Consider the following 22,573-nt stretch of genomic DNA (forward strand, 5'->3'; position numbering starts at 1 on the left):
GCCATCTCCAGACAGTCTGTCAACAGACTCTGAGAATCAAATCCAAACAAACTACTCCTCAATGCCTCTCTGCTTCTCATTGGCAGCTGCTAGGCTAGCGACAAGATGTAGTGACAGCACTGACTGCAAGCCAAGAAGTGGCAGAAAGGGGAGAAGCAGTATGAACAAGGGAGTAGGGAAGAGCTGCACATACTCAGCTGCACCCCACCAGCGACAATGCACGACATCTCAGTAAACAAACCATTTCATCTACTGAGACAAAAACAAGCTTTTTCCACAGATTTTTTCAAATTTTCTTGATACGTTTAAAATTCCCTGATTTCCAGAACTTGGGGCAAACCTGATATATGTGACTGCAATGTAAGGAAACCTTAACATGTGGTACAATGCTAAGCACCCTCTGCATACACTTCACAGTGGTTTGCAGTGTGTAATTATGTGTATGAATATGTAATAAACCTGACAATTTGTTACAATTTTAGTTTTGCAAATAAGCTAAACTACATTTCTGCAGCAGTAAATATTGTTCAGTGAACAATTATCTTTAATTAGCTAAATAGTCCACATTTTGCATGTCAGAATGAATGTAGTTGGAGCTGTAGAATTGCCCGTAATAGAATTTACTGCAAGGAATGTACAGAAACAAAGTAATTAATGGATGTATAGCAAAGTAATTAACAGATTTAGAGCAAATATCTCTGACCAACAAGCCCAATATTTTACAATCAAACAACCTGCCATCACCAGGTTTGCTTCATCAATGTACCTGCTAATGGTAACATGGTCTATTGCTGCTGGATACTGCAAGCTGGTCAAATTCCCATGAATTATTTTGTCATCAAATACACTGGGGGAAACTGAAGAGTTACATGTCACAAACGTTTTTACAGGGTGTATATGTGGAGAAAGAAACAAAATCCCACATATTTTCGTATTTGAAGGTATAAATTTGAACTCCACCAAACACTGCATGTCACTTTCCGAAGCGTTGAAATCTAGATTGTGATGCACTTTTGTAAGTCAGTCATAGCTCATGTCACTTGATCTCGCCCGCTGATGACAACATAGGACACGTGATGTAGTCAGCCAATAGCAAGATCACTCTTATGTAATGCAAACACGCACATAAGAAAAGTTCATGATTTAAATTAAGATACATCAGGGAAATGAGACAGTAAAATTTTTAATAACGATGTAAATGTCTGATCTGGGCTCGAAATTCTTCTAAATGGTCGTTCCCAAAGAGTTGATTTTTAAATGAGAGTAAAACGCTTTGTGATTTAAGAAATTCATTGTACATTCTTGCACATACTTCATCTTGCGCAAAAAGAAATTTGCTTTGAATCTAATGCTTTTCAAACCACCATTCGCAATACAGGGTTATTATAAATGATTGAAGTGATTTCACAGCTCAACAATAACTTTATTATTTGAGATATTTTCACAATGCTTTGCACACACATACAAAAACTCAAAAAGTTTTTTTAGGCATTCACAAATGTTCGATATGTGCCCCTTTAGTGATTCGGCAGACATCAAGCCGATAATCAAGTTCCTCCCACACTCGGCGCAGTATGTCCCCATCAATGAGTTCTAAAGCATCGTTGATGCGAGCTCACAGTTCTGGCACGTTTCTTGGTAGAAGAGGTTTAAACACTGAATCTTTCACATAACCCCACAGAAAGAAATCGCATGGGGTTAAGTCGGGAGAGCGTGGAGGCCATGACATGAATTGCTGATCATGATCTCCACCACAACCGATCCATCGGTTTTCCAATCTCCTGTTTGAGAAATGCCGAACTGGCGTTCTGCTTTAGCCTTTTCCGTAAGATTTTCCAAACCGTTGGCTGTGGTACGTTTAGCTCCCTGCTTGCTTTATTCGTCGACTTCCGCAGGCTACGCGTGAAACTTGCCCGCACGTGTTCAACCGTTTCTTCGCTCACTGCAGGCCGACCCGTTGATTTCCCCTTACAGAGGCATCCAGAAGCTGTTAACTGCGCATACCATCACCGAATGGAGTTAGCTGTTGGTGGATCTTTGTTGAACTTCGTCCTCAAGTGTCGTTGCACTGTTATGACTGACTGATGTGAGTGCATTTCAAGCACGACATACGCTTTCTCGGTTCCTGTCGCCATTTTGTCTCACTGCGCTCTCGAGCGCTCTGGCGGCAGAAACCTGAAGTGCGGCTTCAGCCGAACAAAACTTTACGAGTTTTTCTACGTATCTGTAGTGTGTCGTGACCATATGTCAATGAATGGAGCTACAGTGAATTTATGAAATCGCTTCAATCATTTCTAATAGCCCTGTACTTTCCCGTGACCTGTTAGAAATAGGTTCATTTCAGCAGTTGCAAGAGAGCGCCAGATAAAAAGCGTCACCGTGCTTGTGCAGCTACGATGACGTAGGAAGCCCGTATGTTCGTATGTGTAAAACATTAAAATATCTTACATTATGTCATAAAAAAACAAGACATCAGAGGATACTTCAAGAGCATCGGAATTTCGTGAACCACACTAAAATGCATAATTCGGCTTAAAGTGCACATTCATATGTCCATATTCAGATGAAAATTTTCTTGGAGTACCAGTGCTGTCTTATTTCATGTTTGGTTCTTTATTATGGTATAATGCCATATGTGCACTTGAAATGCAGCGAACAGTTGAAACCAGCCAAGAGCGTGAAATTAAACACTTCTTTTCAAATAAATTGACTGCCTCAGCAAAAAAGATTAATAAAAGCCAAAGCTCTTTAGCAAACTGACAAAAATAACTTCATTGTTCTACAAGGCGATTAATGCTTGACTGTTAGGAAAGTGGAAATAAAATCTGAAACTAAAAACATATTTTAGCCTTCCATTACTAAGCGAACGTATTTTAAGTCATTAGATACCTCCCGGCCACAAAAATCTGTTTCATCACCATTTAACGTGAGAGCAATAAACAAAGACAAAACAAAAAAATCACTGAACATGGAGACGACCTACCTCCCCACCACAACTGTGACCGCTCTGTGCATCAGCCCCAGATTTAATATATTTCCGAACCGGGCCAATATTAGGTAGTAGTGTCCAGCCACACTTCTGTAACCAGAAGTGGGAAAAGGTATTACTCATACGCAACTAAACTGCACATGCGCAAGAGCCCACATGCAACTGCTCAAAACACTAATTTAAACAGTTGTCACGTCACGCTCATCAGAGGCAAATTGTTGTTTTTTTTTTCTCTCGTCCATGTTTTGTTGCTGCAGTATTATTCTGTAGTAGCAGGATACAGTAATATCCTTCGTTAGCATATTTGTTCTTACCAGTCAAAAATCACAAAAATGTAGCTGAAAACCAAAACAATGAAAAATTCCCGGAATTCTAAACAATTCCCAGGTTTTTCCCGAGTTTTCCCGATCTCCCGGGTTGTATACACCCTGTTTTAATCATGTGTTGTGCTTCAACTTACATGAAGCGTGACTGCTTGTTGCTTACTGTGATGCAACGATTTACACCAACATTCATCAACATTGACTGAGAGAATGTTAATATTTGAACTGCAATATGACAGTTGTACAAAAGAATTAGCAGGTCTGCAAGCTGTAATGCAGTATTTGTGCTGGATCAGATGGCCAGATTGTGATTAAACATGCCAAATAAGTGAAAATATTCTGAAGATGCTGAAAGTTTGATAACTTTAAGTCTTTGGAGACTACACAAAAGTATTCTGACATCTCAAGTTCACAACCAGACAGTGTACACGACACATGATGCGATATGAGGCTAGAAAGAAAAATTGTTAAAAAGACAAAGATCTTACTGCTAGGTATTATAGTTGGAGTCGTAAACAATCGTGGTTGAGTTTAGGCTTGTTCTGTATACCAGCCTCATGCATTTTCTGTCAATCAATGAGCATCCAGTAGTGTTCTGAGCACTGTGCTGTGAATGGCTTAGTCAACCTGAGCTGTAAACATAATCTTAGTGAGTTATTTAGTGAATTTTTATTTCATTTGTTGTGAACTGTCATCACTGATGGTGGCAGTAAGCAACAAATTCTACATAAGCAAGCAAGAGATGTAATTTGCAGGCTATGTACTATAGGGGCCAGTCCAAGACCCCTACAGGTGTCAGGTCTGTGAACAAGAGTGTGTGATGAAAAGGATCTGTCTACACACTAGAACATCAAGAAAATATTATTCACCACAAAACATTTATTAATAAGAAATACAAGATTGACTTCTGAAGGAACTGGCAGCTCAGTTGGGACCCACCAACAGTACCAGGAGCACATTGCTTGGCAGCTCTGCTGTATTGCAAAAGTCTTGTGTGATAGCTGTTATGTCATGGGCAGTCAATAGCCCGCAATAGTCCTCGATGGATGGTGGCGAACAGCAGCCTTATCCCCAAAATCACTCTCCTAGGGCATGTGGCCTTGGGACCTATCCTCCAAACCAGCCTGTAGTACCAATTGTTGGCCTCCAGTTAGGAGTCAGAGACTTGTAGCATCAGTGTCGGCTGCAGGAATGGGGTGAGCAGCATCAGTGTCGGCTGCAGGAATGGGGTGAGCAGCAACAGTGGCTCTCCCTGCTGATAGTGGATGGTGTACAGCTACTTGGCCCTGCAGGTGAAGCCTTCAGTAGGCCAGCATAATGATGGAGGCCTCTACACATCACCAGTGATGTGCCTCAAGTTGGCACTGCAGCTTACTGTGGCAAAGTCCCTCCAGCGAGATTTACAGCTCCACAGACGACTGCAGACAATAAGGTGTGCAGAGGGTCAACTGATCTAGCCTCCCCTGTACTATAGTACAGGTGCAACTGCGAGCGAGGTTAAGAAAGTAGTAGTATTTATAGTATTTATGCTGGTGCTTTCCAAGAGTTCTGCTGTGGTGAAGCTAGTACTGACATCAAGTAACAGTTATCTCATGTGGTCAGTTGCCTTAATGGCTTCAGAGTTTCACAACTTCATCTTTCAGATGCTCGTTTCTGCTGTATCAGTGGTTGAATATTTACTGTTGCATTATAACTAGGCTTTGTTGTGACCAGTATGATGGTATCTGCCTGCCATCACAACGTTATTAAGCTTTCTTTGAAGAGTGGGGCACTTGAATGGTCCCACTTCTCGCATTCGCTTCCATGTTCACCTCTGTCTACTCAGTATTTCTGTCTAGCTGCCAGTTTAATGGTCATTAACTCATGCAGCTTACTTCTGGTGTCACCAGAACTTCAACAAATTTTTAGTGTTAGTCTGTGATACCATTGCAGAATGCAATTATGCTTTATTGAATTGTAAAACACATGTATGCTTGTACTACAACTGTTGCCTGGAACCAGCAACATTGCATTCCTCATCCATGCCTCGTAATGCAGGACTGCCATCGTTTGTTAATCGAACTATAATCATGGGAAGAGACCGACAGATTCCAGGGTAATATTTTTAAGCCGATTACAGAAGTCAGCAATATCACCTGTGTGTGTGTGTGTGTGTGTGTGTGTGTGTGTTTGTGTGTGTCACAAACAGTTGACTAACTTTACATGGATGAAGTTTTAGGTACCTAGCAATAGCAGGTCTCTAAGTAAACTACTACTGCATTCAATGAAAGGCACATGGGGAACTTCTCACTATGCAGGACAGTGTAAATGGGCAGTGACTGAAGTATTTTCAAAGAATTTTCATTTAATATAAAGGAATATGGCATTGTTGGTTAATTAACATTATAATTCCAGCATATTTGCTTCACAGTTATGATAATTTGTGGCGAATATGGCATTTTTCATTACCAAACATAACTCCCATACACTTAATTCACAATCATTTTTTTGGATAAATACAGGAAAACTTTCATCAATAGAGACTACATTCTATGATGATAGGGATTCTGTGAATCACAACTTCAATCAAATTTCTATTTCTTTTATTCACAAAACAAAATAAATTCTTGGGGATAAAAATAAGGAAGATGCAGACAAATCCACAAATGATGGACTCTTCAACAGTTCAGACAATGTACATACAGGCATTTAGAAAACAAATGAGAGAAGGTATAACTCTGATGCTCCAGTTGTAGCTCCAGAAATGTAACAATTAAAATTCTTGTCCTAAAACACTTCTCTGGCCTGATATTCAATTTTACCTGAAATACTAATGCAATAGCCATTATTTCCACACCCTTTCAATCATAAAGTTTGAATGAAAGAGTCAATGATTACTCTCCAAGACAGCAAAGAATTCCAAATTTAAAATATTATTCACAGTAATTTAATGTTATCTGTGACGTTCAAATTTGTTCTCACAAACAGGCACACACTTAATCAAAAGATGAATTTAGTAAAGTAGACACAATTTTACAATAATGACTTTTCCTCTGTGTTGGAAAACAGTTTTCATTTAGTTCTAACAGCTTGTCAACTTAATGTGGAAAATTTTAAATAATGCTTACACTGAGTATTTACCCAAAGTAACTTCTGTTTAAAAAAAATTTGTATGTGCAAAGCTTGCTTGGTGAAATATCACACGAGGTTAAGACAGTCTTCCTGCACAACAAAAGAAGTTAAACAATAAACACAATTTGTGATAAGAAAGGAAACCGAAACACTAAACAATTTTAAATATATCAAACAGGGCACAAAGGATAGCTATATTTGTGTATCTCACTTCTTTCACTTGTTTGTTCATCCACTCACTCTTACTTCCTCAAATAATATTTTATGAAAACACACTGTCTGTACACTAGCTTCTTCAGATAGGATATATAAAAAGTCCATAAACAATTCTTACTATCAATTTCTTACTTAGTCATTCAGTATTCACTCACAAACACACAAATGCACAATGAAAAATGCAACAGCAGGCCTCTCCTAGAAGGCAGATCATATCACCATTTTCTTCTCATCAATGTAGTTCTTTCAGTACGAAATCACAGTGTAACATTTTAACAGTTCATTTTACACAACACACAAGTGTAAAATTTCATATTCAAACTTTCTCAGTATGACAGCTGACTATGTAAATGTATCACAAGCAGAATAATAATGCCCAGTTTGGAATCTTGAGCAACAGGGCTCACTAATATTTGTTTTAACTTGGGTGACAGTGGTAAAAGCAAGTATTTACATTTGGTAAAATGTGAGGAAAAGTCATTTCACCAAAAATATGTCATTTATGACTGAGCTATTCTGCAAATAAAAAACACACATTTCTGTTATACTGGTGGAACAACCAAAGCTAACAGAGTAATCACAGCTTAATAAAAAAACAAACACTTCTGTGTTTTTGAAAACAATACTCAGAATTTTCAGTCTGTGTAATAGCACTACTTTCGTTCCCTCTGAGCATCATTATTCAAACTAGCAATACTGTTCAAATATTCTTTATTAATCTCAACAGTCCAAGTGCTGATACTACGATAAATGGAAAGAATGCTGTCCTTCCATAGCAGCTAGTTTTAACTTGGCCTTCATCACTTCAATTGAAGAATAATCTGGTAGTTTGAGGTAGTTTACACAAGTCATCACAGATGGTAAAAAGTCATCGGGGTTCATATTTGGTTCCAGTGTTTTACGCACAACTGTGAGCGGTGGGGATAGACTTTTGAATCCTGTAAATGAAATAATGGTATATATCAGACAATTTGTAACTGCAATGCTTTCAATTTGTACAAAACAGATAAACTTCAGTTTCTAAAGATATTTTCTATCAGAAAGTAACTAACACTACAAACTTCTTATGGGGAAAAATGGCAGGGAATATTTTTTTAAGGAAGAAATTTCTGACAAGGCTGGGTAATTTGCGTTTTCTGTGTGATTTCATATACTTCAATGCAAATGCACATTTTAGTTCTTGTTATATTAGTGAACAAAATAATAAGCAAAGGCGGAACAGAAATATTGTTTACCTCCAACAGGCAGCCTTGGAGACCCAGTAACAAACTGGATAAAAAGTCGCCGTTCTTCACTATCGTAAAGACTAAGAATTTCAAATAAGAAACGAATAGCACGAGAGTCTGGTGTATATCCATGATCTGGTCGACAGCATTCCATAAGCATTTTGACGTCCCAACCAGATGAGGATGCAACACCACCACAGAAAACAGCTTCCAATTCCTCCGGGTAAAACATGTGCAAATGAGAAAGTGGAAAAACAGACTCAAACCCTTCACGAAGGGCTTCCATTTGTCTTGAAACACCTTCAACCAGGAACCAGTGGCAGACAAGCTATAAAAAGAAACAAATATGTAAGTACACTGCTTTTTACCGTACAGTAACCAAAACTCTCAAATAACTCCTAAAACATCTTTCTTGTTTCCACATTCCACAGTTATGATGCAGACAATTTATAGAATTGAAGGACTACTAGCTAATGTTTCTCAGTTTGGAAATTACAGAAACGATAATTCTATATTTTAACGTCAACAGTTGAAAATCTAACAGCTCAATGCAAGTAGCTCTTTAGTGTAACTGCAAGTTACTTTTGTGTTGATGGAAAAAACCTTATTTCAGAGATAAAGTGGTGAAATATTACAAAGTGGTCCATTTTTCCCTTAATAAATCACTGTCGCATAAAACTTTATTGAAGGCAATTTTGACAAAATTGCAGAAAACAGTAGTGGGATGCAGTTGAATATGTACAAATAAAGTTTATTAATATTGTTCTATGAAGGCAGAATATTGTATGCTGGACAAAATGCGTATGTGGCTGGCACTTAATGAGAAGTTCATGTACCTTTTTTTTTTGTGCTTTTGCAGAAACCTAGCAACTGACATCCAATACTGGCACACACTGAATTTGTTGAAACTATTCACAACAGTCACCAAGTACACACTGAAGCAAGACAGGATACTAATCAGTAGGTCATTTGTACTATGTATACTTTAAGTCAAATGTTTTCAACATCTATATATTATCTGAATATAATAGAGGGAAACATTCCATGTGGGAAAAATATATTTAAAAAGAAAGATGATGAGACTTACCAAACAAAAGCGCTGGCAGGTCGATAGACACACAAACAAACACAAACATACACACAAAATCTAGCTTTCGCAACCAACGGTTGCCTCGTCAGGAAAGAGGGAAGGAGAAGGAAAGACAAAAGGATATGGGTTTTAAGGGAGAGGGTAAGGAGTCATTCCAATCCCGGGAGCGGAAAGACTTACCTTAGGGGGAAAAAAGGACAGGTGTACACTCGCACACACACACATATCCATCCATACATACAAGACACAAGCAGACATAATGTCTGCTTGTGTCTTGTATGTATGGATGGATATGTGTGTGTGTGCGCGCGAGTGTACACCTGTCCTTTTTTCCCCCTAAGGTAAGTCTTTCCGCTCCCGGGATTGGAATGACTCCTTACACTCTCCCTTAAAACCCATATCCTTTTGTCTTTCCTTCTCCTTCCCTCTTTCCTGACGAGGCAACCGTTGGTTGCGAAAGCTAGATTTTGTGTGTATGTTTGTGTTTGTTTGTGTGTCTATCGACCTGCCAGCGCTTTTGTTTGGTAAGTCTATATATTATCTGTAACTTTACTGGTGCTGTTTTAAAGTTCAGTCAACAAAATCTGGATGGACAGGGCAAGTGGCTAATTTCTATCATGGAATGGTGATAAAATAAAAGTGATTGTATGTGAAATGCATCAATACTTGACTAATGCCCTGTTGGGGCCTAAAATAAGCCTCTCTCCACATATGAAACTACTGAATAACAATATGGATCACAGAACCGTGACACATTTGACAGTCTTTTTTTACTTTTATTTTTCTGCACAAAGGCTGTACACTTTCTAGAAGTTGCACAGTGCAGAGCTTAGGGGCTGATGAGAATTCAACTCCACAGCACAACTAAATTGTGTGGGGACATGGTCATGAACATGGTCCCGAGGGCAATCATTATCACCTACAATATCTTTCCAAGCGAGTTATGCAAAAATTTAATATTAGCATGTGGATTTTTATACAGGATTATGGAAAAAGGAAAGAGTGAAGAGGAAGATATCATTTTACACAAAATATTAATGACAAATTCTCAATATTTTTGACCTAACATTATACTTTTGTACGTTCCACTAGAAATGACAACCTCTGTCATTCAGTAACATGGTATTGTTCAAAGAAACACCATGATAAAGTTTCTTGTATTTTTCTGTTGTTGTACTCTTTCAGTTTTTACTACAATGTGAATTTCATAAGGAGACCAAAATAAAGCTGCCTCATTACAATTCAATGGGCAATATTTTTTACTATTTTTAATTCACTGAAACGAATGTACAGATAAATGAGGTGGAGGAGGAGATCAGTGTGTAACATCCTGTCCACAACAGAAGTGATTAGGGACAGAAAACAAGCTCTGATTAGGGAAGGATAAAGAATGAAAGCGACTATGGCCTACTGAAGGAACTATCCTGGCATTTGCCTTAAGTGATTTAGGGAAATCACTCAAACAAATTATTTTTTTGAGGTGATAACTTCAGCCTAAAATTTCCGGTGAAGATTTTGGCTATTCGTGATTTCCAATAAACCTGCAATTTCAGGCCATAGTTTCAGAGCTATATGCCAATTATGATATTTTTATCTTCAGGACACCACAAACTCACTCTTTCTTCGATTAAACTTATCAGTTTTTCACAGTTCATATTTTGTGTGTGAGAACGTTGGTCAATTTGACTGAAGAAAACAGATATTTCACTGACTGTCATCCAAAGCCTATACATTTGGATGATGAGTTCTGATACAGTGTGACTGCATTCATAGTGGTGTACCAATTTGAAAAGATCAACCACCTTCGGCCAATGTCAGTTATTGGGCTCCATCAATATTCCACTGGAAGAAGCTGACCAACCGAAGCTTAGAGTGTGGATGAACCAATACATACCTGGTTCGTGTAATATTACACATTTTTGGAGGACAATAAACATGAGTTTAACTTATATTAGTGCTGGTTGAATTGCAGGGCTTCGGAGCAGCAATTTTCCTACTGTTATTAAAAACAGACATTGTTTTATTCAATTAAATGTAGCTGGGAAGAAAGATAAGTCGCTCATGTTTGCCTAGAACCCACAATCCCACCCCTAACACTGTTCTTTCTTTTACAGCAACAACGAGACACATACCTTGTGAAACATAGTGACCTACCCTGTCCTGTCACATGTCTGAGCTATAATGTTTAGAGCATGAAGTTTTGGGATTATGTATCAAACCTGGAAACCCTGTATTTGCTTGGCATGAGCTGGCCAAAATGATTCTTAAATCAGAAATATGAATGTTAATCCACAAAAGCTTAACTTTTCCCTATTCCTGTCATCACAATGTGGAATGTGCAATTGTAAGTGTTGAGTATCTTGGAGATATCTCAATGATATAGTAGAATTTGTTGACATTAAGAGAGCTCCAAAACACTATTCATTCACTTTCTGCAATCTAAGCTTCGTGATATTTCAAAGAACTTTAAATTACCAGATGATGCATATAACGCGTGGCAGGACGACGATGGAAACATTGCATTTGTTATAATGTGGAAATGGAGCAATTTATCTGATGGTCAAAACAGCACGATTACTGACTTTCAGGCAGAGAGTGGAAGAATTTCTGCATTTTTAAACCATTCACGTGCCACCATGGTTGAAGTGCCACCATGGTTGAAGTGCCACCATGGTTGAAGTGCCACCATGGTTGCTGTCTGAATCCGGTGCCAAAACAACTGTGGGGCACTACGGATCATACATGACGGGGATGAAAAATGGCTGCAGAGATGTCTATGGGCTAATAGGTGTAAACAGCTGAGCAACTGACCACCCAGATGAACCAAGGAGGAGCAATGTTGCTGCATAAGGATATTTGCAGCAGGTGCCTCATTCATGCATCCATGCTAACTGTTATTCACTGGCAACGAAGGGTGGAATTTGCACACAAATACCACAAATGGACATCCACTTGAGTGGTGACAAGTGGCTTTTTCAGATGAATCTTGTTTTATGCTCCAGACAGATGGCCGTTAGCGTATACGATGTGAAACATCTGAAAGCAGACATCCAGCAACAATTATTGGAAGTGTGCGGCCTGGAGGATGGAGCATTACGGTCTACAGGTTGTTTTCATGGCATTTTCTGGGTAATGTCACCATCCGGGAAAACACAATGGATCAACAAAAGTGAGTAGTATCTATCCTTGGGAATCATGTCCACTCCTACATTGTTTCTCCTCCGCACAATGGCTCCTGCCAGCAGGACTATGCAATGTGTCACATGGGTGTATGTGCGTGTTTCAAAGACCACCAGAATGAGTTTACCGTATTCCTCTGGCCAACAAACTCCTCAGATTTAAACCCAATTGAGAATCTGTGGGACCATATCAATCGGGCTGTATGTGTCACAAGTTGTAAATCAAGAAAGCTAGCACAGCTGACCATGGCACTGGACTCAGCTGGCTCCACATCCCTGATAGTACCTTCCAGAATCTGACTCCCTTCCTGCACGTTACACAGTGGTCCACACTGCAGAATGTGTTTATTCAGGCTTTTGGCAGGTGGTCACATTAATGGGACTGGAAAGCTAATACTCATTATGAGACCGATGTTTACAGGTCATTTGTAATACAATGGTGTGATAAAACTAATACATGTATGTAAGCAGCAACTGCCATATCATGTAACACAAGCCACTCTCTGGGGTATGATAAGTAATTAACTAAAAATTTTCATTTTCTCATAAAAAACATCTAAACGCGGTATTCTATGAGACAATAAGTTTATTAATATTGTTTGAAACTAAACATATTTTACATTAAAATTGAGCTATTCAAGAGTGGACGATACTGATAACACACCACACACTAGATAATGGTTAAAATTAACTACGGCTTCACTCATCAAATACTGAAATCGAAGTACAAGAAACGAATGTTAACTGAACAACTTTCAGGTATCACTAAGTTACAGAATCCCTCATTCAGGAATAATTACAGACATTTCTCAGGAAATTTAACTTAAACTGCAGCCTTTTATGAATTTGTTGTCTAAATAGATGACAGAAATTTGGTGTCCGTTACATCCACATGTTAATGTACAGTTCATGTTACTCAAGTTTTGTTATCATGAAATATGCACCATATTTACCAAAATCTAAGCTGCAGCTGAAAATTAGATTTGAGCATTGTAGACCTCATTTCAAAATACAAATGAAGTTTATCATTCTAAAAGCTACAGTAGTTGCACTCAATTCATAAGCTTAGGAATTGAACTTAAGCAAGGTTATTTTGTAGATTAATTTACTCTTTAAAACAACATAATTTATCTGCATACAGTTTATAGTTGTAGATGATATAAAAATCAATACAAAAGTCCGTTCCCGTGGTTCATTTCCGACTTTATCACTATTCAGCAGAAGAACAATATAAATGCCAATAGTACACGACATACATATTCATTGGTGTTTGCCGTTGTCTCAATCGAATTTGTTAGGGTGACAGCATGTAAATGACGTAACAGCTACCATGGAAGAATGCATGGTTTAAAAGAAACCATTCTCTTGTCACTGGTAGGAAAACACTGAAAACATACCGATGAAGCATTGGTCATATAGGCGTAAATCGTGAACACAGGTTTGCCAATCAGCTTTTCGCAGCATATTTGTAGTGAAGTTGCAGTGTTGTGCAAACAGTGACAGTGGCACTGAGCCGAGCTTTGCTGGCCCCTTAAGCAAACCTGCAGCATGATTAACACTTTTTTCCGGAAAAGAAATAACTTCCTTCTTTAATTTGGCACTACAATGAATGCGATTCATTATGGTTCACTGAAACCAGCACTTCACAAATTCAACAAAACAATACTTGAAATGAAAATGAGCCACAGCTTATGTACTCTTAAATGTGCCTTATGCACTGTAGGTATTTAGGTAAAGAAACTAATTTTTGTTGCTATGAATATTTGAAAGGCTGCTACATTCGGAGATGAGCAATACTGAATTTTTATTTCCTTTGTTAAGGATGTGTAACAAATCAATGGAAAAAAGAAAAGAAAGAGAAGAAGAAGAAGACAAAGTAGATTCATCTTCTAACTTTTTTATATATATATTTTTATAGTACAGAAGTTTTGGTGCCAGTATCTGTGCACTTGCAAAGCAAGCCTGTCCAGTGCTGCATCTACTTGATGGCCAAATTTAAGAGTGGCAGTGTCTACTGTTATTTTACAGAACATCTGTTTGCTTTGCACTCGATTTTAAGATTGGCTGTTTTTTGAATCCTGGAAACTGGAAAAAAAGTGTGGCTTGGATTTGTGTGTATATGGTATTATGACTGGTTAATTACAATCCGATATAATTTATGGGTATATCCAAGACTTGCAACACACTAATTTATGTGTTAACAAATAAGCTCTCACTATACGTCACACCACAGCAGAAATAATATTTTGTACACTATTAATATTTTACACTATCTTTTTAAAAATTTTAACGCTAATTTAGAGAATAACAAAGGTTACCTTAATGTAATGGTCAATTGTATGTACTGTGAGTGCCATGTCTTTGCCACCACGACACATTTCCACATTGGCATGACCAGGTAATGTGAAATCAAGTCCAAGGTCAGCTATAGGACAGCCATCGAGATCTAGATGTTCAATAAGGTGGCGACGTTGTGGGTCCTGGGCGAGGCGATCTCTCAGACGAGAGACCTGTTGGAGTCTACCCAGTGTAGCATGAACTGCCGGGCACACGTGAGCCAGGTCAGGTAGTGAGAGTGTTCCTTCGTGCCCCAGAAGCCAACGATAAAATACAACACTGAACGGCAGATCCAGCTGTTGAAAATTAGAGTATATAATCCCATTTAACAATTCCACAAAAATTTAAAACGATTCCAATTCTGAGCAAAATAATAGAATCAACAATAATCTTTCATCTTTAACAGTAAATTCTGATGAAAGCAACACACTAATATCGTACACAATAAAGACTTCGCACTTTTTGTTGCCAATGTCAACTCAATATTAGAGTGAACCAAATTACAGTTTTTCGAACACTATTTCTATTACAGGTAAGAAATTTGCTTATTTCTCATCAAAATTGCTAGTCCAGATCTCCAGCTGGAAACCATCACCACAGTGTCAAATATTAAGAGATATTTTTTTCTGGTAATCTGACCCTCTTACCAATCTAGTGCCTTCAGATTCGGGTTATGTCATTTACACAATTATTAGGAAGTATATGTTTGATACAACTTCTTCAGCCACTGTTTCTCTTGCACTGCCAAATAAATGACATCAATTATAACTGTAAATGGAAGGCCAACAAACAGACCAGTATCTGGAAAATGGCAATAGATGGTCAAATTCCAGATGATGATGAATGGCATGTCGTATTAGAATACTGTTCCACTTACAGTAGTTTCAGAAATGCTACATTATTACTACTTCTGCTGATCTCCAGTGTAATTTGTAAGAAACTTCTAAGCTTGGGTAGCAACTTACCGTCTCTTTACATCTGAATTACAGACACTTCCACACAAACTGATGCATCAGTTTTATATGGTCATAGAACAGAAAAGTGTTCTATCCGAGGATTGCATTTTTGTGGTCAAAACAACTTTATAACACATTTATCTTTTCTCTAGTTCTAAATTTTCATTTTAATGTCATTTATTAACAACCACTTTATGACAGAAAGCAAAATGTCTTAACAAATTCGTGGTTTTAGATGTCCAAGGTTTGTGTGAATTTGTCAGGAAAGAGTGGCATAACTACTCAAGTCACCAACGTAGTTAATAGTAACATGCAGCAAAAAAATTATGCAAGAACTAAAGTCATGATGATCATGACATCGGTAGCTCTCCTTTGTGAGAGATTACTGAAAAAAGGGGAGGAGACGAGCTTCTTTTTAAAAGGTAGCAGAAAAGGTTGTGCTGATGACTTGGGTGTAATGATTAAGCAGACAAATCTAATTACATATTGCACTTTTAATGAATTTTGTACATTATACCAATATCTGGGAGAGATTTAACTGCATCTTATGAAATACACAAAAACTAAACTTACCATTCTGGAATCCATTACAGCTTTTGCCATTAATTTTCCAAGAAACCTAAATTTGCTCTTGACTTTGGCAACAGTACTGGACTTTGCTGTGCGAGGAAGAGGTGTTGGGAAAAGGCCAACCGGTGAATGAATGTAACTGGTGCCACCTTCACTGTCAGTTGGTTCTGTACGTTCTCCATTCCATAACTCCAAATCTGCACGCTGCAGTTCACGAGATACGAGAGCATAGAACTCCAATGTAGGACCAAGTCCTGTTCCCACCTGTAACATCACAACAAATCAGTGGTCTATGGCCAAATATTGAATGCACTGAAAACAATGTCTGAAAGTTCATACAACTGCATATAAAAGAATAACCTTTTTAACAGATCATACACAAACATAACAAAACTGGCAGTTTATATGAGAAATGCTAGAATTTTTTAAATATGCTATTCATTTGAAAACCAATTTAGTCAGCAATGATCTTCTTCAGATAAGTCCATGTTAAAAAAAAGTGCAAAGACTGGCAGTGTTAAAAAATAAAATATGTGCTAAAACTAAAGAATAAACATTATTTATGAACCATACAGTGTGGTCAGTGTCAGCATACTGTATTTGCAGCTGTAGCAAAAGCATGTGGTATTACAAATGCCATGTACGAAGTGCGGCTAGAAGAAAACCGGACTGATGCTGGAAAAAATATTTATTAACAATTATTTACAATTTCATGTTATCTCCTTCAATGTACTCTCCTCCTCGGTCTCTACACCGCTCCATACGAATTTTCCAGTGTTCATAGCAATGCTGCAGATCATTTTCGGTAAGTCCATACATTACTTCCGTCGCTTTTTCTTTTACTGCTTCAACAGTCTCAAATCTAGTTCCTTTCAAAGCTGACTTGACTTTAGGGAAAAGAAAAAAGTCACAGGGGGCCAAATCAGGTGAGTAGGGTGGATGATCTAAGATGGGAATGTTGTGTTTTGCCAAAAACGTCTTCACTGACAACGCACTGTGAGCTGGGGCATTGTCTTGGTGAAGGATCCATGACTTTTTTCTCCACAAATCGTTCCGTTTTCTCCGTACTCGGTCACGTAGGGTAGACAGGATGCTAATGTAGTAATGCTGATTCACTGTTTGTCCCTCTGGTACCCAATCAATGTGCACAATCCCTTTGATGTCAAAAAAAAAAAAAAAATCTTCATTGCCTTGAATTTCGATTTTGACATTCGTGCTTTTTTTTGTCGTGGAGAACCAGGAGTTTTCCAATGCATCGATTGGCGTTTAGTTTTGGGATCGTAAGTAAAAAAACCACGATTCATCGCAAGTAATAACATTTTGTAAGAAGGTGGGATCACTTTCAATGTTCTCCAGGATGTCAGAACAAATCATTCTTCGGAGTTCCTTCTGTTCAATTGTGAGACACTTTGGAACCAGTTTTGAACACACTTTGTTCATGTTGAAACTTTCATGAAGAATCTGCCTAACACTTTCCTTGTCAACTCCTGTTAACTCAGACACTGCTCTGATTGTTAAACGGCGATCTTGTCGAACAAGTTTACCGATTTTTTCAATGTTTGCATCAGTTTTTGCTGACAATGGTCTGCCAGTGCGAGTGTCATCACTGGTGTCTTCGCGGCCATCTTTAAATCGTTTAAACCACTCAAACACTTGTGTTCGCGATAAACAATCATCGCCGTACACTTGTTGTAACATTACAAACGTTTCACTTGCAGAGTTTCCTAGTTTGAAACAAAATTTGATGTTAACACGCTGTTCTTTCTGTACACTCAACATTTTCCGACGCACAGACAAAACGTCAACTACTTAAAACAGACGCCACGGGCAGACTGAGTGCAGGAGGCAGATGAAACTCTAGCAGTAGGCGGAGCGAGAGTCACGTGACAGGCCACGTGACTTTCAGCCTTATTGCATTCGTTTTATTGTTTCACCAGTACTAGTCCGGTTTTTTTCTAGCCACAGCTCGTATTATGAAGCTCCAGGATGATGTGCATTTTGGAGAGAAAACAATTCAATTTTTATACAATTACATAGCAGTAGGTGGGAAGATTTATGTTAATTCAGGGTGTATATGCGCACAAGTGAGGGGGTGGGGGAATCCCGGATTTCCTGGCTAAAATTACACTTTTTCTGTGTTGAATGACAATATACTTTCCCTTGGAACTGTGAAAATTATCAATCCTTTGGATGGTTAAGGTCTTATATACCAGCGTAGAACTTTCCAGCACTTTACAAAAAAAACCAGCAAACCTTTGATGTGCAGCAACATGTATGTTGCATATTTCCATATTGCGAAAAAATAAATTCAAATTCCACCAAACATAGCACATTAGTTTCCGAGGCATTGAATTAGAGATCGCGATGCAATTTTGTAAGCCAATCATAGCTCATGTCATCTCCCCAACCAATGACAGCAGATATTCAGCGCACAGGAAACGTGATGTAGTCAGCCAATAGCAACATTACTGTTAAGTAGTGCAAATACGTAAATGGGAAAAGTTAATGGTCTAAATTAATGTAAATAGTGTAGCTACTAGAAAAGCTAAGCTTTTACACATAATATTGCCCCCTCCCCTCTCTCTCTCTCTCTCTCTCTCTCTCTCTCTCTCTCTCTCACACACACACACACACACACACACACACACACACACACACACACACACACACACACGTAAAATTTTAATAATGACATAAATGTCTGGTCTTCTGGGCTCGAAATTCTTTTAAGCGTCTGGTCCTCAAAGCATTAAGTTTTAAATGAGAGTCAAACTCTCTCTGATTTATAATACAGTCTCCCATGCAAAATAATTCATCTGGCATAAAATAAAATTTACTTTGAAAGTAACGCTTTTCAATCCACCATTCGCAATATTTTCCTGCTACCTGTTAGAAATAGGTTCATTTCAGCAGTTACCAGAGAGCACCAGAAAATGGGCATTCCTGCGCATCCACAGCTATGTATAAAGCTTTAACGGAACTTACATTACTTCATAAAAGAAAAAGGATGTCAGAGGATACTCTAAGAGCATTGAAATTTTGTGAACCATAATAAATATGTAATTTGACTTAAAGTGAACATTTATATGTCCAGATCCACAATGAAGTAGTCCCCAAACTGATATTAAGCTTTTCAGTATGGTTTTCGGGATGTAATTTTTTTTCTTTTTTTGGAATACTACTACTGTTTTATCTCATGTTTGGTTCTGTATTATGGCATAGGTTGCAGAATATGAAAATGTGCACTCTAAATTCAGCAAACAGTTGAAACGAGGCAATAGTCTGGAAAGAAACACTTTGTTTCAAGTAAATTGATTGCCTCAGCGAAAAAGATTAATAAAAGCCGAATTTCTTTAGCAAATCGACATAATAACTTCACTGTTCTGCAAGACATATCAGTCCTTACCAGTAAAAATTACAAGAATTTAACTGAAAACCAAAACAATGAAAAATTTACAGAATTATCAGAAGTTCCCAGGTTTTTTCCCCCATTTTCTACTGGACTAAAAAATTCCTGTGGTTTTCCCGGTTGTCCCGAGGAGTAAACACCCTGTAGTTATTTGCATTTTGCAAGTTCACAGTACTGCTATGAGTACTCTATTGGTAGCTTACTATTCAAACCTGTTCAAGAAAAATATAGCGAAAACCTTTCTAGCATCCAAAATCAAACTCATTATTTGGTCCACGTTCAGTAGTAGAAACTAATCTGGACACCCTATTTTTGTTCTTCCATACTCCTAAAAAGTCTTTCATCATCACTCTCTCCATAAAATTTTTCCACATTAAACACACAAATCAACAACAACAATATAAAAAAAGGATAGATTCCTGCTCACCATAAAGACGACACAGTGAATTACAGACAGATACAATGGAATGATTGTTATAATTTAGCTTTAGGCCCAAGCCTCCTTCAGAAAAGCAAGCACCCCTCATGCACCCGACTGCCACCTCTGGCAGCTCGGACTTGCATGCATTCCAGTCTGAGGAGCTGAAGATGACTGTGTGTGTGTGTGTGTGTGTGTGTGTGTGTGTGTGTGTTTGTTTTCTTTTCTGAAGAAGGCTTTGGCTGAAAGCTAAATCTTAACACAGGGTGTATACGTGGACAAGGAAAAAAAATTCCCGGATTTCCTGGTTAAAAATACACTTTCCCCGGGTGAAAACATACTTTTTCCCTGTTAATTGACAGTATATTTTCTTTTGGAACTGTATAACTTATCAGTCCTTTGAATGATTATGGTTTTATACACGGGCATAGAATTTCCCAGCATTTTATAAAACTAAACACTGGGAAAAACCACGTTTTGGAAAGATCTTTGATGTGCAGCAACATTCGAATTCCATCAAACACCGCATGTTACTTTCCGAAGCATTGAAATCTAGACTGCGATGTGCTTTTGTAACCCAGTCATAGCTCATGTCACGTGATCTCGCCAGCCGATGACAGTGGGTATTCAGACCTTAGGACACGTGATTTAGTCAGCCAATAGCAACATCACTGTCAAGTAGCGCGAACTCAAAAACAGAAAAAGTTAATGGTTTAAATTAATATACACAGTGTTGCTACACGAAACGAAAAGCTTTCGCATATAATATTGGTCTATAAGAGTAATACGCTGCAAGAGAAGCTAAGCTGTCACATATAATGCTGGTCTTTTAGGTGCGTATTACAAATTACGATACATCACACAAATGTGCCAGTAAAATTTTTAATAACAACATAAGTGTCTGATCTTCTGGGCTCGAAATTTGTCTAAATGGCTGGACATCAAAGAGTTGATTTTTAAATGAGAGTCAAACGCTCTGTGGTGTAAGAAATTCATCGTACATTTTCGCACATTCTTCAACTTGCGTAAAAAGAAATTTACTTTGATGGTAATGCTTTTCAAACCACCATTCGGAATATTTTCCCACGACCTGTTAGAAATAGTTTCGTTTCTGCAGTTGCCAGAGAGTGCCAGGTGACAGGCGTCACCGTGCTTGCGCAGCTACAATGCATTTAAGGAGCCCATTTTTTCGTACGTGCAAAACATTAAAAGATCTTACACTGTCATAAAAGAAACAAGACATCAGAGGATACTCCATGCGCATTGGAATTTCGTGACCCATACTAAAATTTGCACATTTAAAGTGCACATTCGTATGTCCAGATTCCCAGTGAAGTAGGCCACGACCTGATATTAAGTGTAGCAATGTGGTTTTCGGGATGTAAATTTTCTTGGAGTACCAATACTGTGTTATCTCGTGTTTGGTTGTTTATTATGGCACAATGCCATACGTGCTAGAAGTTGAAAACGTGCACTTGAAATGCAGTGAACAGTGTGTGGAATTAAACACTTCGTTTCAAATATATTGTCTGCCTCAGCGGAAAAGATTAGTAAAAGGAAATTTCTTTAGCAAACCGACAAAAATAACTTCATTGTTCTGCAAGGCAATTAATGTTTGACTGTCAGGAAGGTGGAAATAGAATAAAATCTGCTACTAACAACACATTTTAGCCTTCCATAATTATGGGAATGTATTTTAATTCACTTGATAGCTCGCAGCCACAGAAATCCGTTTTGTTTTCATTTGACGTGAGAGCAGTAAATGAAGAGGAAATAGCAAAATCACTAAATGTAAACAAGGGTCACGTGGAGATTACTCACTTCCCCACAATAACTCAGACTGCTCTGCGCATCAGCCCCGGGTCTACAATATTTCCGAACTGGGGCAATACCCCACCACTCCCTCGAGTGTTTGAAATAGAACGTAAGGGGGGAAAAAAAAAAAATTCAAAAATATATTCATTTTGTAGCGCACAGCTTTCTGAAGAGCCTGATGCATAAAACGTATGTGTTCGAGGAAATGTAGGTCATGTTATTTGGCCTTAAGCGTGCCAAAGTGCAGTGCCTCGCCTCCTCGCACAGCATTCTTCTATCGCACGTCACCGTATTTCGCTATGTGGAATTGAAATGTGTATCTTTTGTACTGGATGACATCAAACCATATTCAGGACAGTGGAAATTAGAATGTCCTGTGGTGCCTCTCCTGCTTACAGTCAGCCGATTTCACATCCTGTCCTTTTTCATTTTTTATTATTATTATTATTTTTTTAAAAAGAACTCTTCAGAAAATTTGCACTCTTTATTCCCTATTAGCTAACAACTTGCTGCTTTGTGTGACATAAAATTAAATATAGGATACATAGACCCAGTAAAAACATGAGAAAAGCAAGGCTATACACATTTCTTCAATCCTTAGCTCCTAGAATTTTTTTCTCATCTTGCTACAGTTTTATATGGTGTGCTTCTCTTTCTGCGAAAGAATCTATTACCTCAAAGATCATCAAACTTTTGCTAGACGAAAAATCGAAATGTCGCTGTCTAATATTGAAAAAGCTGTTAATACAAATAGGACCCAAGACTGGTGTGGTTTCCCTATCTGATTATGTCTATTTTGTCATTGTCTGCTAGATAAAACAAACTAGGCCTTTCTAATACTGCAACAATTGTAACACACACTAAATAAACGAGACTGTTTTGGCACAAACGGTCTTTTTTGTAACAACAGAATATAATTCACAAAGTACCAATA

The 22,573-nt window shown here is 38.0% G+C and overlaps 1 protein-coding gene across 1 annotated transcript in view; it reads right to left on the reverse strand.

The window, feature by feature from the left end:
• Window positions 1-5,879: 5,879 nt before the first annotated feature.
• LOC126161819 (E3 ubiquitin-protein ligase TRIP12) overlaps window positions 5,880-22,573 on the reverse strand; it is a 247,236-nt gene continuing 230,542 nt past the window's right edge. The window contains exons 30-33 of the mRNA XM_049917919.1: window positions 16,001-16,261; window positions 14,453-14,767; window positions 7,875-8,193; window positions 5,880-7,577 (exon numbers count right to left, since the gene is read on the reverse strand). Of these exons, the coding sequence (XP_049773876.1) occupies window positions 7,381-7,577; window positions 7,875-8,193; window positions 14,453-14,767; window positions 16,001-16,261 (1,092 nt within the window). The 3' untranslated portion in view covers window positions 5,880-7,380. The remainder of the gene's footprint in view (window positions 7,578-7,874; window positions 8,194-14,452; window positions 14,768-16,000; window positions 16,262-22,573) is intronic.

The sequence above is a fragment of the Schistocerca cancellata genome, chromosome 2 (genome assembly GCF_023864275.1).
Source record: "Schistocerca cancellata isolate TAMUIC-IGC-003103 chromosome 2, iqSchCanc2.1, whole genome shotgun sequence".
NCBI classification, from domain to species: domain Eukaryota; kingdom Metazoa; phylum Arthropoda; class Insecta; order Orthoptera; family Acrididae; genus Schistocerca; species Schistocerca cancellata.